The 14,055-nt window shown below is 51.1% G+C and overlaps 1 protein-coding gene across 1 annotated transcript in view; it reads right to left on the reverse strand.

Annotated features, from left to right (window-relative positions):
- Nucleotides 1–5,268: 5,268 nt before the first annotated feature.
- Nucleotides 5,269–14,055, reverse strand: part of abcc1 (ATP binding cassette subfamily C member 1 (ABCC1 blood group)) — a 130,130-nt gene continuing 121,343 nt past the window's right edge. The window contains exons 30-31 of the mRNA XM_072442332.1: nt 13,082–13,276; nt 5,269–6,142 (exon numbers count right to left, since the gene is read on the reverse strand). Coding sequence (XP_072298433.1) covers nt 6,034–6,142; nt 13,082–13,276 — 304 coding nt within the window. The 3' untranslated portion in view covers nt 5,269–6,033. The remainder of the gene's footprint in view (nt 6,143–13,081; nt 13,277–14,055) is intronic.

Raw genomic sequence — 14,055 nt, forward strand, 5'->3', positions numbered from 1 at the left:
TCTTTTTCTAACTCATGGAATCAAGTCTGCCCATCAGTAACGACCCTACGTGCCTCACATTCAGCTGGTCCTGGGACACTCCCATGTGGCATTGTTGCCTTTTATAGACATTGGATGGTTTAGTCAGCCATTATGGACAAGAAGCTAAACGACCCTCGGGTATATATACATATATATATATATATATATATATATTTGTATATTTTTCTATCTTATTTTTATGTTTATTCTCTCCTTGAACCGACACCTTAACATGGTGGAGGGGTTTGAGCGCCCAAATGATCCCAGGAGCTATGTTGTCGGGGGCTTCAAGCCCCTGGTAGGGTCCCCCAAGGCAAACAGGTCCTAGGTGACAAAGATCGGTTCAGAAGCCTCTTATGATGAGTAAAAGAACTAGGCCGTTTACGTCGCCCGGATCGGCATCACCGGGGCCCCATCCTGGAGCCAGGCGGGTGGGTGCTCGATGGCGAGCGCCTGGTGGCCGGGTCTTACCCCACGGGGCCCGGCCGGGCACAGCCCGAAGGAGCGACGTGGGGCCGCCCTCCCGTGGGCCCACCACCCGCAGGAGGATCCATAAGGGGCCGGTGCAGAGAGATCTGGGCGGCAGTCGACGGCAGGGGCCTCGGCGACCAGATCTCCAGACACAGAGACTAACTCTGGGGTTCAGTTATTGGACTTCTGTGCCACGGATTGTCCATAACGAACACCATGTTCAAGCACAAGGGTGTCCATCAGTGCACGTGGCACCAGGACACAGGCTGGAGGTCAATGATCGACTTTGTTGTCGTGTCATCTGTCCTCCGGCCGCGTGTCTTGCACACTCGGGTGAAGAGAGGGGCGGAGCTGTTAACCGATCACCACCTGGTGGTGAGTTGGATCCGCTGGCGGAGGAGGAAGCCGGACAGACTTGGCAGACCCAAGCGCATTGTGAGGGTCTGTTGGGAACGTCTAGTGGAGCCCTCTGTCAGTAGGGTATTCAACTCGCACCTCCGGGAGAGCTTCTCCCATGTCCCGGGGGAGGTTGGGGACATTGAGTCAGAGTGGACCAGGTTCTCCGCCTCCATTGTTGATGCGGCTGCTCGGAGCTGTGGTCGCAAGGTCTCCGGTGCCTGTCGTGGCTGCAACCCCCGAAACCGGTGGTGGACACTAGAAGTAGGGGATGTTGTCAGGCTGAAGAAGGAGGCCTATCAGGCGGCCACTCTGGCTTGTAGGTCTCCTGAGGTCATTGACAGGTATCGGCAGGCCAAGCGAGCCGCGGCTCGTGCTGTTGCAGGGGCGGCACCAAAGAAATTCTGGCAAACCGTCCGGCGCCTCAGGAGGGGGAAGCAGTGCTGACCTTGACTGGGGATGTCGTCGGACTGTGGAAGGAATACTTTGAGGATCTCCTTAATCCCACTGTCACGTCTTCCGAAGAGGAAGTAGAGACCGGGGACTCAGAGGCTGGCTCATCCATCACCCAAGCTGAAGTCACTGAGGTTGTTTGCAAACTCCTCAGTGGCTCCTCAGTGGCTCCGGGGGTGGATGAGATCCGCCCTGAGTACCTAAAGTCTCTGGATGTTGTAGGACTGTCTTGGCTGACACGTCTCTGCAACATCGCGTGGCGGTCGGGGACAGTGCCTCTGGACTGGCAGACCGGGGTGGTGGTCCCTCTGTTCAAGAAGGGGGACCGGAGGGTGTGTTCCCACTACAGAGGGATCGCACTCCTCAGCCTCCCGGGTAAGGTCTATTCCAAGGTACCTGAGAGGAGAATCCGACCGATAGTCGAACCTCGGATTCAGGAGGAGCAGAGCGGTTTTCGTCCTGGTCGTGGAACACTGGACCAGCTCTATACCCTCCATCGGGTGCTCGAGGGTTTATGGGAGTTTGTCCAACCAGTCCACATGTGCTTTGTGGATCTGGAGAAGGCTTTCGACCGTGTCCCTCGGGGTGTCCTTTGGGGGGTGCTCCGGGTGTACGGGGTCCGGGGCCCTTTGCTCAGGGCTGTCCGGTCCCTGTATGACCGGAGCAGGAGCTGTGGTCACTGCAGTAAGTCAGACCTGTTCCCAGTGCATGTGGGACTCCTCAGGGCTGCGCTTTGTCACCGGTTCTGTTCATAATTTTTATGGACAGAATTTCTAGGCGCAGTCAGGGGTCGGAGGGTGTGGTCAGGGGTCGGAGGGTGTGGTCAGGGGTCGGAGGGTGTCCGGTTTGGGGACCACAGGATTCCATCTCTGCTGTTTGCAGACGATGTTGTCCTGATGGCTCCATCAAACCCGGACATGCAACATGCACTGGGACGGTTTGCAGCCGAGTGTGAAGCGGCTGGGATGAGAATCAGCACCTCCAAATCCGAGGCCATGGTTCTCGACCGGAAAAAAGGTGTCTTGCCCTCTCCAGGTGGGTGGGGAGTCCTTGCCCTCTCCAGGTGGGTGGGGAGTCCTTGCCCTCTCCAGGTGGGTGGGGAGTCCTTGCCCCAAGTGGAGGAGTTCAAGTATCTCGGGGTCTTGTTCACGAGTGAGGGAAGGATGGAGCGTGAGATCGACAGGCGGATCGGTGCAGCGGCTGCAGTGATGCAGTCGCTGCATCACTGCAGCGACTGTTGTGGTGAAGAAGGAGCTGAGTTGAAAGGCAAAGCTCTCGATTTACCGGTCACTCTACGTTCTGACCTCACCTATGGTCATGAGCTTTGGGTAATGACCGAAAGAACAAGATCGCGGATACAAGCGGTCGAAATGAGTTTCCTCCTCAGGGTGGCTGGGCGCTCCCTTAGAGATAAGGTGAGGAGCTTGGCCACACGGGGGGAGCTCGGAGTAGAGCCGCTGCTCCTCCAGCTGAGGTGACTCGGGCATCTGTTCCGGAGCCTCCTGGGCGCCTCCCTCGGGAGGTGTTTCAGGCATGTCCCACCGGGACGCTGGCGAGACTATGTCTCTCGGCTGGCCTGGGAACGCCTCGGGATCCCCCCGGAGGAGTTAGAAGAAGTGTCTGGGGAGGAGGAAGTCTGGGAGTCCCTGCTCAGTTTGCTGCCCCCGCGACCCGGCTCCGGATAAAGCGGCAGAAGATGGATGGATACATATTTATATATAAATATACATATAAAATATATATATATATATATATATAAATATATATAATTTTATACATATATATATATATATAAATATAGATTAATATATATTTTAATATATATATATATATTTAAAAAAATACATATTTATATATATATATATATATATATATATATATATAAATGTATTTGTTTATATATTAAGTATAATATATGGAGTTTAAATAAGAAGCTTTATGAGGGTGATCTGAGCTCAGTTTGAAACGATGTGATGAAACAAGCAGGTTTCCTGCAGTGACATCACAATGGGGGACAGAACTTGTGATGTCACATGAGCATTTTTAGAAACATGAACTTACAAAATTATGATACATTATATTTTATTACAACACAAAAATCAACCTTTAAAGTACAAACCTGAATATGTACAGTAGATTCCATAACATACATTCAAAATAAGTTACTGTTCCTCTCTCCGTAAGCAAAGAACCTGGAGTGCAAATCTTTAGTAACGCACCACATTTATTTGAATCACTCACATTCACAGCTAAAAGCAACAACTGACCAATGACCCAAGGACTCCTCCTCCCATATGTCCTCCTCCTCCCATATGTCCTCCTCCTCCCATATGTCCTCCTCCTCCCATATGTCCTCCTCCTCCCATATGTCCTCCTCCTCCCATATGTCCTCCTCCCATATGTCCCCCTCCTTCTATATGTCCTCCTCCTTCTATATGTCCTCCTCCTCCCATATGTCCTCCTCCTTCTATATGTCCTCCTCCTTCTATATGTCCTCCTCCTCCCATATGTCCTCCTCCTTCTATATGTCCTCCTCCTCCCATATGTCCCCCTCCTTCTATATGTCCTCCTCCTCCCATATGTCCTCCTCCTCCCATATGTCCTCCTCCTTCTATATGTCCTCCTCCTCCCATATGTCCTCCTCCTCCCATATGTCCTCCTCCTCCCATATGTCCTCCTCCTCCCATATGTCCTCCTCCTCCCATATGTCCTCCTCCCATATGTCCTCCTCCTTCTATATGTCCTCCTCCTCCCATATGTCCTCCTCCCATATGTCCTCCTCCTTCTATATGTCCTCCTCCTCCCATATGTCCTCCTCCTCCCATATGTCCTCCTCCCATATGTCCTCCTCCCATATGTCCCCCTCCTTCTATATGTCCTCCTCCTTCTATATGTCCTCCTCCTCCCATATGTCCTCCTCCTCCCATATGTCCTCCTCCTCCCATATGTCCTCCTCCTCCCATATGTCCTCCTCCTCCCATATGTCCTCCTCCTCCCATATGTCCTCCTCCTCCCATATGTCCTCCTCCCATATGTCCTCCTCCTCCCATATGTCCTCCTCCCATATGTCCTCCTCCTCCCATATGTCCTCCTCCTCCCATATGTCCTCCTCCTCCCATATGTCCTCCTCCCATATGTCCTCCTCCTTCTATATGTCCTCCTCCTCCCATATGTCCTCCTCCTCCTATATGTCCTCCTCCTCCCATATGTCCTCCTCCTTCCATATGTCCTCCTCCTCCCATATGTCCTCCTCCTCCCATATGTCCTCCTCCTCCCATATGTCCTCCTCCTCCCATATGTCCCCCTCCTTCTATATGTCCTCCTCCTTCTATATGTCCTCCTCCTCCCATATGTCCTCCTCCTTCTATATGTCCTCCTCCTCCCATATGTCCTCCTCCTCCCATATGTCCTCCTCCTCCCATATGTCCTCCTCCTCCCATATGTCCTCCTCCTTCTATATGTCCTCCTTCTCCCATATGTCCTCCTCCTCCCATATGTCCTCCTCCCATATGTCCTCCTCCTTCTATATGTCCTCCTCCCATATGTCCTCCTCCTCCCATATGTCCTCCTCCTTCTATATGTCCTCCTCCTCCCATATGTCCTCCTCCCATATGTCCTCCTCCCATATGTCCCCCTCCTTCTATATGTCCTCCTCCTTCTATATGTCCTCCTCCTCCCATATGTCCTCCTCCTCCCATATGTCCTCCTCCTTCTATATGTCCTCCTCCTCCCATATGTCCTCCTCCTTCTATATGTCCTCCTCCTCCCATATGTCCTCCTCCTCCCATATGTCCTCCTCCCATATGTCCTCCTCCTCCCATATGTCCTCCTCCTCCCATATGTCCTCCTCCCATATGTCCTCCTCCTCCCATATGTCCTCCTCCTCCCATATGTCCTCCCATATGTCCTCCTCCTTCTATATGTCCTCCTCCTCCCATATGTCCTCCTCCTCCCATATGTCCTCCTCCTGATGCCAATATTTATATACACTTTTAACAATATAATTCCGGTACATTTTGCAAAAACATTTTACACGATTTATGTATTTGTGGTTCTCGGTTTCCAAATAAACCATATTGTAACCAAGGAAACGCGTGAGCGCCGAGGTCAGCGCCATGTCTTTATCAAGGCTGATGCTCACAATGTGATGGAGCGGCAGATCGTCATGACAACAGATCGTCATGACAGCAGCAGATCGTCATGACAACAGATCGTCATGACAGCGGCAGATCGTCATGACAGCAGCAGATCGTCATGACAGCAGCAGATCGTCATGACAGCGGCAGATCGTCATGACAGCGGCAGATCGTCATGACAGCGGCTCAACACAAGAGGCTGTTTTCTGGAACAATCAATAACCAGATACAAATAAACACTAAAGTATATTTCAGAATATAGATCTTGGGTCGGCCTCATCCTAATATTTAAGTAGTAGTAGTATTTTGTGTTGAAAAGGGAACGTGGCTCATCACTGGTATTTGGCCTTTTCCTTGGTATAAAACAGAGGTAGAAGTTTTAGTTTTGTGACAAACTGTATTGACCTTTGGACGATCTTTTAGACACATTGAGTTCAGTCTCTGTCATATTTGTATCATTGTAATATTTGTACAAATACACACGGCGATCTTACGAGTACATAAATATTTTCTTTGCAACAATGAGCCCCACACTGCACTATGGCCTTCTGGGACGTCAGAGCAGCCCAGAGTCTTTGGCCATGTTGTAGAAGAGTCCTCTCTGACCAATCAGGCTGTGTGGACTGTCAAACTCCACCACTTCACCTTTGTCCAGAACCAGGACCCTGCAGGACAAGAGGACAGAGTTATGACCTTTGTCCAGAACCAGGACCCTGCAGGACAAGAGGACAGAGTTATGACCTTTGTCCAGAACCAGGACCCTGCAGGACAAGAGGACAGAGTTATGACCTTTGTCCAGAACCAGGACCCTGCAGGACAAGAGGACAGAGTTATGACCTTTGTCCAGAACCAGGACCCTGCAGGACAAGAGGACAGAGTTATGACCTTTGTCCAGAACCAGGACCCTGCAGGACAAGAGGACAGAGTTATGACCTTTGTCCAGAACCAGGACCCTGCAGGACAAGAGGACAGAGTTATGACCTTTGTCCAGAACCAGGACCCTGCAGGACAAGAGGACAGAGTTATGACCTTTGTCCAGAACCAGGACCCTGCAGGACAAGAGGACAGAGTTATGACCTTTGTCCAGAACCAGGACCCTGCAGGACAAGAGGACAGAGTTATGACCTTTGTCCAGAACCAGGACCCTGCAGGACAAGAGGACAGAGTTATGACCTTTGTCCAGAACCAGGACCCTGCAGGACAAGAGGACAGAGTTAAAACCTTTGTCCAGAACCAGGACCCTGCAGGACAAGAGGACAGAGTTATGACCTTTGTCCAGAACCAGGACCCTGCAGGACAAGAGGACAGAGTTAAGACCTTTGTCCAGAACAAAGACCCTGCAGGACAAGAGGACAGAGTTATGACCTTTGTCCAGAACCAGGACCCTGCAGGACAAGAGGACAGAGTTATGACCTTTGTCCAGAACCAGGACCCTGCAGGACAAGAGGACAGAGTTATGACCTTTGTCCAGAACCAGGACCCCACAGGATAAGAGGACAGAGTTATGACCTTTGTCCAGAACCAGGACCCCGCAGGACAAGAGGACAGAGTTATGACCTTTGTCCAGAACCAGGACCCCACAGGATAAGAGGACAGAGTTATGACCATGTCCAGAACCAGGACCCTGCAGGACAAGAGGACAGAGTTATGACCTTTGTCCAGAACCAGGACCCAGCAGGACAAGAGGACAGAGTTAAGACCCTTGTCCAGAACCAGGACCCCACAGGATAAGAGGACAGAGTTATGACCATGTCCAGAACCAGGACCCTGCAGGACAAGAGGACAGAGTTATGACCTTTGTCCAGAACCAGGACCCTGCAGGACAAGGACAGAGTTATGACCATGTCCAGAACCAGGACCCAGCAGGACAAGAGGACAGAGTTAAGACCCTTGTCCAGAACCAGGACCCTGCAGGACAAGAGGACAGAGTTATGACCTTTGTACAGAACCAGGACCCTGCAGGACAAGAGGACAGAGTTATGACCTTTGTCCAGAACCAGGACCCTGCAGGACAAGAGGACAGAGTTATGACCTTTGTCCAGAACCAGGACCCTGCAGGATAAGAGGACAGAGTTAAGACCTTTGTCCAGAACCAGGACCCTGCAGGACAAGAGGACAGAGTTATGACCTTTGTCCAGAACCAGGACCCTGCAGGACAAGAGGACAGAGTTATGACCTTTGTCCAGAACCAGGACCCTGCAGGACAAGAGGACAGAGTTATGACCTTTGTCCAGAACCAGGACCCTGCAGGACAAGAGGACAGAGTTATGACCTTTGTACAGAACCAGGACCCTGCAGGACAAGAGGACAGAGTTATGACCTTTGTCCAGAACCAGGACCCTGCAGGACAAGAGGACAGAGTTATGACCTTTGTCCAGAACCAGGACCCTGCAGGATAAGAGGACAGAGTTAAGACCTTTGTCCAGAACCAGGACCCTGCAGGACAAGAGGACAGAGTTATGACCTTTGTCCAGAACCAGGACCCTGCAGGACAAGAGGACAGAGTTATGACCTTTGTCCAGAACCAGGACCCTGCAGGACAAGAGGACAGAGTTATGACCTTTGTCCAGAACCAGGACCCTGCAGGACAAGAGGACAGAGTTATGACCTTTGTCCAGAACCAGGACCCTGCAGGACAAGGACAGAGTTATGACCATGTCCAGAACCAGGACCCAGCAGGACAAGAGGACAGAGTTAAGACCCTTGTCCAGAACCAGGACCCTGCAGGACAAGAGGACAGAATTATGACCTTTGTCCAGAACCAGGACCCTGCAGGACAAGAGGACAGAGTTATGACCTTTGTCCAGAACCAGGACCCTGCAGGACAAGAGGACAGAGTTATGACCTTTGTCCAGAACCAGGACCCTGCAGGATAAGAGGACAGAGTTAAGACCTTTGTCCAGAACCAGGACCCTGCAGGACAAGAGGACAGAGTTATGACCTTTGTCCAGAACCAGGACCCTGCAGGACAAGAGGACAGAGTTATGACCTTTGTCCAGAACCAGGACCCTGCAGGACAAGAGGACAGAGTTAAAACCTTTGTCCAGAACCAGGACCCTGCAGGACAAGAGGACAGAGTTATGACCTTTGTCCAGAACCAGGACCCTGCAGGACAAGAGGACAGAGTTAAGACCTTTGTCCAGAACAAAGACCCTGCAGGACAAGAGGACAGAGTTATGACCTTTGTCCAGAACCAGGACCCTGCAGGACAAGAGGACAGAGTTAGGACCTTTGTCCAGAACCAGGACCCTGCAGGACAAGAGGACAGAGTTATGACCTTTGTCCAGAACCAGGACCCTGCAGGACAAGAGGACAGAGTTAAAACCTTTGTCCAGAACCAGGACCCTGCAGGACAAGAGGACAGAGTTAAGACCCTTGTCCAGAACCAGGACCCTGCAGGACAAGAGGACAAAGTTAAGACCTTTGTCCAGAACCAGGACCCTGCAGGACAAGAGGACAGAGTTAAGACCCTTGTCCAGAACCAGGACCCCACAGGACAAGAGGACAGAGTTATGACCTTTGTCCAGAACCAGGACCCTGCAGGACAAGAGGACAGAGTTAAGACCCTTGTCCAGAACCAGGACCCTGCAGGACAAGAGGACAGAGTTATGACCTTTGTCCAGAACCAGGACCCTGCAGGACAAGAGGACAGAGTAATGACTTTTGTCTAGAACCAGGACCCTGCAGGACAAGAGGACAGAGTTAAGACCCTTGTCCAGAACCAGGACCCTGCAGGACAAGAGGACAGAGTTATGACCTTTGTCCAGAACCAGGACCTTGCAGGACAAGAGGACAGAGTTATGACCTTTGTCCAGAACCAGGACCCTGCAGGACAAGAGGACAGAGTTAAGACCTTTGTCCAGAACCAGGACCCTGCAGGACAAGAGGACAGAGTTATGACCTTTGTACAGAACCAGGACCCTGCAGGACAAGAGGACAGAGTTATGACCTTTGTCCAGAACCAGGACCCTGCAGGACAAGAGGACAGAGTTATGACCCTTGTCCAGAACCAGGACCCTGCACGACAAGAGGACAGAGTTAAGACCCTTGTCCAGAACCAGGACCCTGCAGGACAAGAGGACAGAGTTAAGACCTTTGTCCAGAACCAGAACCCTGCAGGACAAGAGGACAGAGTTATGACCTTTGTCCAGAACCAGGACCCTGCAGGACAAGGACAGAGTTATGACCATGTCCAGAACCAGGACCCAGCAGGACAAGAGGACAGAGTTAAGACCCTTGTCCAGAACCAGGACCCTGCAGGACAAGAGGACAGAGTTATGACCTTTGTACAGAACCAGGACCCTGCAGGACAAGAGGACAGAGTTATGACCTTTGTCCAGAACCAGGACCCTGCAGGACAAGAGGACAGAGTTATGACCTTTGTCCAGAACCAGGACCCTGCAGGATAAGAGGACAGAGTTAAGACCTTTGTCCAGAACCAGGACCCTGCAGGACAAGAGGACAGAGTTATGACCTTTGTCCAGAACCAGGACCCTGCAGGACAAGAGGACAGAGTTATGACCTTTGTCCAGAACCAGGACCCTGCAGGACAAGAGGACAGAGTTATGACCTTTGTCCAGAACCAGGACCCTGCAGGACAAGAGGACAGAGTTATGACCTTTGTACAGAACCAGGACCCTGCAGGACAAGAGGACAGAGTTATGACCTTTGTCCAGAACCAGGACCCTGCAGGACAAGAGGACAGAGTTATGACCTTTGTCCAGAACCAGGACCCTGCAGGATAAGAGGACAGAGTTAAGACCTTTGTCCAGAACCAGGACCCTGCAGGACAAGAGGACAGAGTTATGACCTTTGTCCAGAACCAGGACCCTGCAGGACAAGAGGACAGAGTTATGACCTTTGTCCAGAACCAGGACCCTGCAGGACAAGAGGACAGAGTTATGACCTTTGTCCAGAACCAGGACCCTGCAGGACAAGAGGACAGAGTTATGACCTTTGTCCAGAACCAGGACCCTGCAGGACAAGGACAGAGTTATGACCATGTCCAGAACCAGGACCCAGCAGGACAAGAGGACAGAGTTAAGACCCTTGTCCAGAACCAGGACCCTGCAGGACAAGAGGACAGAATTATGACCTTTGTCCAGAACCAGGACCCTGCAGGACAAGAGGACAGAGTTATGACCTTTGTCCAGAACCAGGACCCTGCAGGACAAGAGGACAGAGTTATGACCTTTGTCCAGAACCAGGACCCTGCAGGATAAGAGGACAGAGTTAAGACCTTTGTCCAGAACCAGGACCCTGCAGGACAAGAGGACAGAGTTATGACCTTTGTCCAGAACCAGGACCCTGCAGGACAAGAGGACAGAGTTATGACCTTTGTCCAGAACCAGGACCCTGCAGGACAAGAGGACAGAGTTAAAACCTTTGTCCAGAACCAGGACCCTGCAGGACAAGAGGACAGAGTTATGACCTTTGTCCAGAACCAGGACCCTGCAGGACAAGAGGACAGAGTTAAGACCTTTGTCCAGAACAAAGACCCTGCAGGACAAGAGGACAGAGTTATGACCTTTGTCCAGAACCAGGACCCTGCAGGACAAGAGGACAGAGTTAGGACCTTTGTCCAGAACCAGGACCCTGCAGGACAAGAGGACAGAGTTATGACCTTTGTCCAGAACCAGGACCCTGCAGGACAAGAGGACAGAGTTAAAACCTTTGTCCAGAACCAGGACCCTGCAGGACAAGAGGACAGAGTTAAGACCCTTGTCCAGAACCAGGACCCTGCAGGACAAGAGGACAAAGTTAAGACCTTTGTCCAGAACCAGGACCCTGCAGGACAAGAGGACAGAGTTAAGACCCTTGTCCAGAACCAGGACCCCACAGGACAAGAGGACAGAGTTATGACCTTTGTCCAGAACCAGGACCCTGCAGGACAAGAGGACAGAGTTAAGACCCTTGTCCAGAACCAGGACCCTGCAGGACAAGAGGACAGAGTTATGACCTTTGTCCAGAACCAGGACCCTGCAGGACAAGAGGACAGAGTAATGACTTTTGTCTAGAACCAGGACCCTGCAGGACAAGAGGACAGAGTTAAGACCCTTGTCCAGAACCAGGACCCTGCAGGACAAGAGGACAGAGTTATGACCTTTGTCCAGAACCAGGACCTTGCAGGACAAGAGGACAGAGTTATGACCTTTGTCCAGAACCAGGACCCTGCAGGACAAGAGGACAGAGTTAAGACCTTTGTCCAGAACCAGGACCCTGCAGGACAAGAGGACAGAGTTATGACCTTTGTACAGAACCAGGACCCTGCAGGACAAGAGGACAGAGTTATGACCTTTGTCCAGAACCAGGACCCTGCAGGACAAGAGGACAGAGTTATGACCCTTGTCCAGAACCAGGACCCTGCACGACAAGAGGACAGAGTTAAGACCCTTGTCCAGAACCAGGACCCTGCAGGACAAGAGGACAGAGTTAAGACCTTTGTCCAGAACCAGAACCCTGCAGGACAAGAGGACAGAGTTATGACCTTTGTCCAGAACCAGGACCCTGCAGGACAAGAGGACAGAGTTATGACCTTTGTCCAGAACCAGGACCCTGCAGGACAAGAGGACAGAGTTATGACCTTTGTCCAGAACCAGGACCCTGCAGGACAAGGACAGAGTTATGACCATGTCCAGAACCAGGACCCTGCAGGACAAGAGGACAGAGTTATGACCTTTGTCCAGAACCAGGACCTTGCAGGACAAGAGGACAGAGTTATGACCTTTGTCCAGAACCAGGACCTTGCAGGACAAGAGGACAGAGTTATGACCTTTGTCCAGAACCAGGACCCTGCAGGACAAGAGGACAGAGTTAAACGTGTTGTGTGTTTACAGCGTGTGCGTTGCCTGTTCCTAGAGATCTGAAACTTTACACAGTTGTTGTCAACAAGATAAACATCATGTACAGTGAACAGCATATGCACACAATGAAGTATGTCCTGCTCAGGACCATTACAAATTGACAATATTCAGGCGAGACAAAAAAAAAGGATGTATTTTGTATATTTGGGCTTCTGTAGTTTAAGTTCTGAAGCCCTGACAGTGTGACACCTGCACATCTGCAGAAACTAGAACGCCTAAGCTTTCCCATGATGCATCACACTCACATGTGCAACGTAACATCCTCTTTTAATAAGCAATGCCATTTGGGTCTGACCAGTGTGCACAGGTCTGACCAGTGTGCACTGGTCTGACCAGAGTGCACAGGTCTGACCAGTGTGCACAGGTCTGACCAGAGTGCACAGGTCTGACCAGAGTGCACAGGTCTGACCAGTGTGCACAGGTCTGACCAGAGTGCACAGATCTGACCAGTGTGCACAGGTCTGACCAGTGTGCACAGGTCTGACCAGTGTGCACAGGTCTGACCAGTGTGCACAGGTCTGACCAGTGTGCACAGGTCTGACCAGTGTGCACAGGTCTGACCAGAGTGCATAGGGGGAAATCGTTGAATTAGTTAAGGAGTTGTGTGTTTTTTTTTTTTCAAACTATTGTGCGTGTGTCATGTTTCACATTAACGGGTCTTTTTAATTTAGTGGGGATATTTTTGAATGATGTGTGTTTTCAGATGCAGGATTTCGACTGTGGTGTGTGTTACAGCCCCACCTGCTGTAGTCCATGATGGTGTTGAGGCGGTGTGCAATGGTCAGCACGGTGCACTCTTCAAACTGGGAGCGGATGGTGGACTGGATCAGGTTGTCCGTCTCCATGTCCACAGCCGCCGTGGCCTCGTCCAGGACCAGGATCTTGGTCTTTCTTAGAAGAGCCCGAGCCAGACACAGGAGCTGCCGCTGCCCCACGCTGGACACACACAGTACTGCACTTAGACTAGACACTGAGCAGTATGTGTGCACAGTACTGCATACTCACAGGTCACAGTATGGAGTACTATGACCTGTGAGTATGGAGTACTGTGCCTGTGAGTATGGAGTACTGTGCACAGTACTCCATACTCACAGTGCACAGTACTCCATACTCACAGTGCACAGTACTCCATACTCACAGTACTCCATACACACAGTGCACAGTACTCCATACTCAGTGCACAGTACTCCATACTCACAGTACTCCATACACACAGTGCACAGTACTCCATACTCACAGTGCTGCATACACACAGTGCACAGTCCTCCATACTCAGTGCACAGTCCTCCATACTCACAGTGCACAGTACTCCATACTCACAGTGCACAGTACTCCATACTCACAGTGCACAGTACTCCATACTCACAGGTCACAGTACTCCATACTCACAGGTCACAGTACTCCATACTCACAGGTCACAGTACTCCATACTCACAGTGCACAGTACTCCATACTCACAGGTCACAGTACTCCATACTCACAGGTCACAGTACTCCATACTCACAGGTCACAGTACTCCATACTCACAGGTCACAGTACTCCATACTCACAGGTCACAGTACTCCATACTCAAAGGTCACAGCACTCCATACTCACAGGTCACAGTACTCCATACTCACAGTGCACAGTACTCCATACTCACAGGTCACAGTACTCCATACTCACAGGTCACAGTACTCCATACTCACAGGTCACAGTACTCCATACTCACAGTG

The sequence above is a fragment of the Eucyclogobius newberryi genome, unplaced genomic scaffold, assembly GCF_026437365.1.
Source record: "Eucyclogobius newberryi isolate DKJ021-1_F unplaced genomic scaffold, fEucNew1.0.hap1 SCAF_13, whole genome shotgun sequence".
Taxonomy (NCBI): Eukaryota; Metazoa; Chordata; class Actinopteri; order Gobiiformes; family Gobiidae; genus Eucyclogobius; species Eucyclogobius newberryi.